The following is a 2,256-nucleotide window of genomic DNA, read 5'->3' on the forward strand; positions in this document are numbered from 1 at the left end:
AAACCCTCAACAGTAAACCCCCCGCCCCGCTAACTATAGACGACCCCAGCTGTAAACCCTAAACCCTAAACCCTAAACCCTAATTCTCATCGTTGAAGCAGCAATATGATATAAACCCTAAACCCTCGCATCCATCCCCTTAAAAGCGGTGGCTAACCCAAAAGACAATCGACGATGACCACTGAGCTGTAAACCCTAAACCCTAAACCCTAAACCCTAAACCCTAGATTTTTCAAGGAAGTTGTTTTTTTAATATATATATAAAATAAAATAACAATTTTGATGGAAAAAGGGTCAGAAATACCCCCCCTAAACCCTAAACCCTAAACCCTAAACCCTCGAGCACGCGCTGCACGCTGCACGCAGAGTTGAGTGGTCGGCTGTAGGTGGTTGAATGCTAAACCCTAAACCCTAAACCCTAAACCCTAAACCCTAAACCCTGAAATATTGAAATAAAAAGTAAAAAACATTGAATAAAACCCTAAAAGGGTTTATTATTTCGCTGACTCACCAAAACACCAATCAGTGGTTATCGAGCGGCTAGGCGCCGCAACAAACCCTAAACCCTAAACCCTAAACCCTAAACCCTAAACCCTCGAGCATATGATACAAGCTGAAGGATTGAAACAGTTAATACTTTCTTCCTTTTGCTTTTAAAGAAACCCAAAACCCTGAAATGAGGGTTTAGGGTTTAGGGTTTAGGGTTTAGGGTTTAGGGTTTTGCCTCCCGCCTATCGCCTCACCGGCGATTGATACCTTCCTGTTCTATTTCAGGTGTATATACAGCTGTAAATAAACTTTTATTTATTTATATTTAAAATATATTTATTTTTTAATATAATACAGTTCTATTTCCCGTAAAAAAACCCAAAAATTTGCTCGTTTCTTCTCTCTGCTTTCATTTGACTCATTTCAGGTGTATAGACACCTCAAAACGGCTATATTTTTTCTTTTTTTTTCCTTTTTTTTTCTTTTTTTTTCTTTTTTCTTCTTTTTATTAACCTCCTTTCTCAATCTATAAACCCTAAACACAAATGTTTAACCCCCGCCCCCTCTTTTCCTTTCTTTTTTCTCTTTTTCTTTTCTCTTTCTTCTCTTTTTCTCTCTCTTCTGTCTCTGCATTGAAAGCAAACAGTAGAACTGAACCCTCTCCCCTCTCAATACCTCATGGGGGCCCCCAGGGGGCCCCCCATCACCAGGGGGGCCCCCCGGGGGCCCCCCAGGGGCCCCCCGGGGGCCCCCTTTATACCACCACTTCTGTAAGCAATTCAGCTTCTCCTGTTTCGCTGCATCAAGCTGCTGCAGCTGAAACGCATGCAGCAGCAGCAGCAGCAACAGCAGCAGCAGCAGCAGCAGCAGCAGAAGCAGCAGCAGCAGCAGCAGCAGCAGCAAATATGAATTCTGCTGCTTCTTATATTCCTTATCTTCCTCCACATGTCCTTGACGATGGCCCCTCAGCAGGCTACGACGATAGTTATTATAATAATAATACTACCACCACCAGAAGCAGCAGCAGCAGCAGCAGCAGCAGCAGCAGCAGCAGCAGCAGCAGCACGAGCACCAGCACTACCACAATCAGCACCACAAGCCGCACCACGAGCAGCAGCACCACCAGCAGCACCACCAGCAGCAGCAGCACCAGTACCAGCACCAGCAGCAGCAGCAGCAGCAGCACCCGCAGCAGCAGCAGCAGCAGCAGCAGCAGCAGCAGCAGCAGCGACAGCAGTGGCATCACAACAATCACCAGCATCACCAGCAGCAACAGCAGCAGCAGCAGCAGCAGCAGCAGCAGCAGCAGGAGCAGCAGCAGCACTTGTGAAATAAAATTAGGTGATTTATCTGTCGATGCTCAGCATCTATCTTCTATATGTTTAGGGGGCCCTATATACATGTATAGAGACAAAAATAAATATAAAAATATATATATGTTTCCATCTGTCTCCTCTGTCTCTTCTGTCTCCTCTTTCTCTTCCTTTATTACTCGCCGGCTTTTGTTTACTAATAAAGGCACAAATACACTAACTGTCTCTCTTGGGGTGTCTAGGGGTTTTGTATCTTTATATGAGGAAGAAGAAGAAGAGCAGCAGCAGCAGCAGCAGCAGCAGCAGCAGCAGCAGCAGCAGCAGCAGCAGGAGAGCAGCGGCAGTGATTATGCTGCTTATTATCAGTATATACGCAATACCATGAGCAGCAGCAACAGCAGCAGCAACAGCAGCAGCAGCAGCAGCAGCAGCAGCAGCAGCAGCAGCAGCAGCA

At 45.9% G+C, this 2,256-nt stretch overlaps 1 protein-coding gene across 1 annotated transcript in view; it reads left to right on the forward strand.

Moving 5' to 3' along the window:
* Window positions 1-1,034: 1,034 nt before the first annotated feature.
* The window catches only part of EMH_0046040 (uncharacterized protein), a gene marked incomplete at both ends in the record, with an annotated part of 1,326 nt that continues 104 nt past the window's right edge, over window positions 1,035-2,256 (forward strand). Inside the window, 3 exons of the mRNA XM_013496126.1 lie at window positions 1,035-1,259; window positions 1,505-1,815; window positions 2,045-2,254. Of these exons, the coding sequence (XP_013351580.1) occupies window positions 1,035-1,259; window positions 1,505-1,815; window positions 2,045-2,254 (746 nt within the window). The remainder of the gene's footprint in view (window positions 1,260-1,504; window positions 1,816-2,044; window positions 2,255-2,256) is intronic.

Source organism: Eimeria mitis, genomic scaffold (genome assembly GCF_000499745.2).
Source record: "Eimeria mitis Houghton genomic scaffold, Emh_scaff1928, whole genome shotgun sequence".
Lineage (NCBI taxonomy): Eukaryota > Apicomplexa > Conoidasida > Eucoccidiorida > Eimeriidae > Eimeria > Eimeria mitis.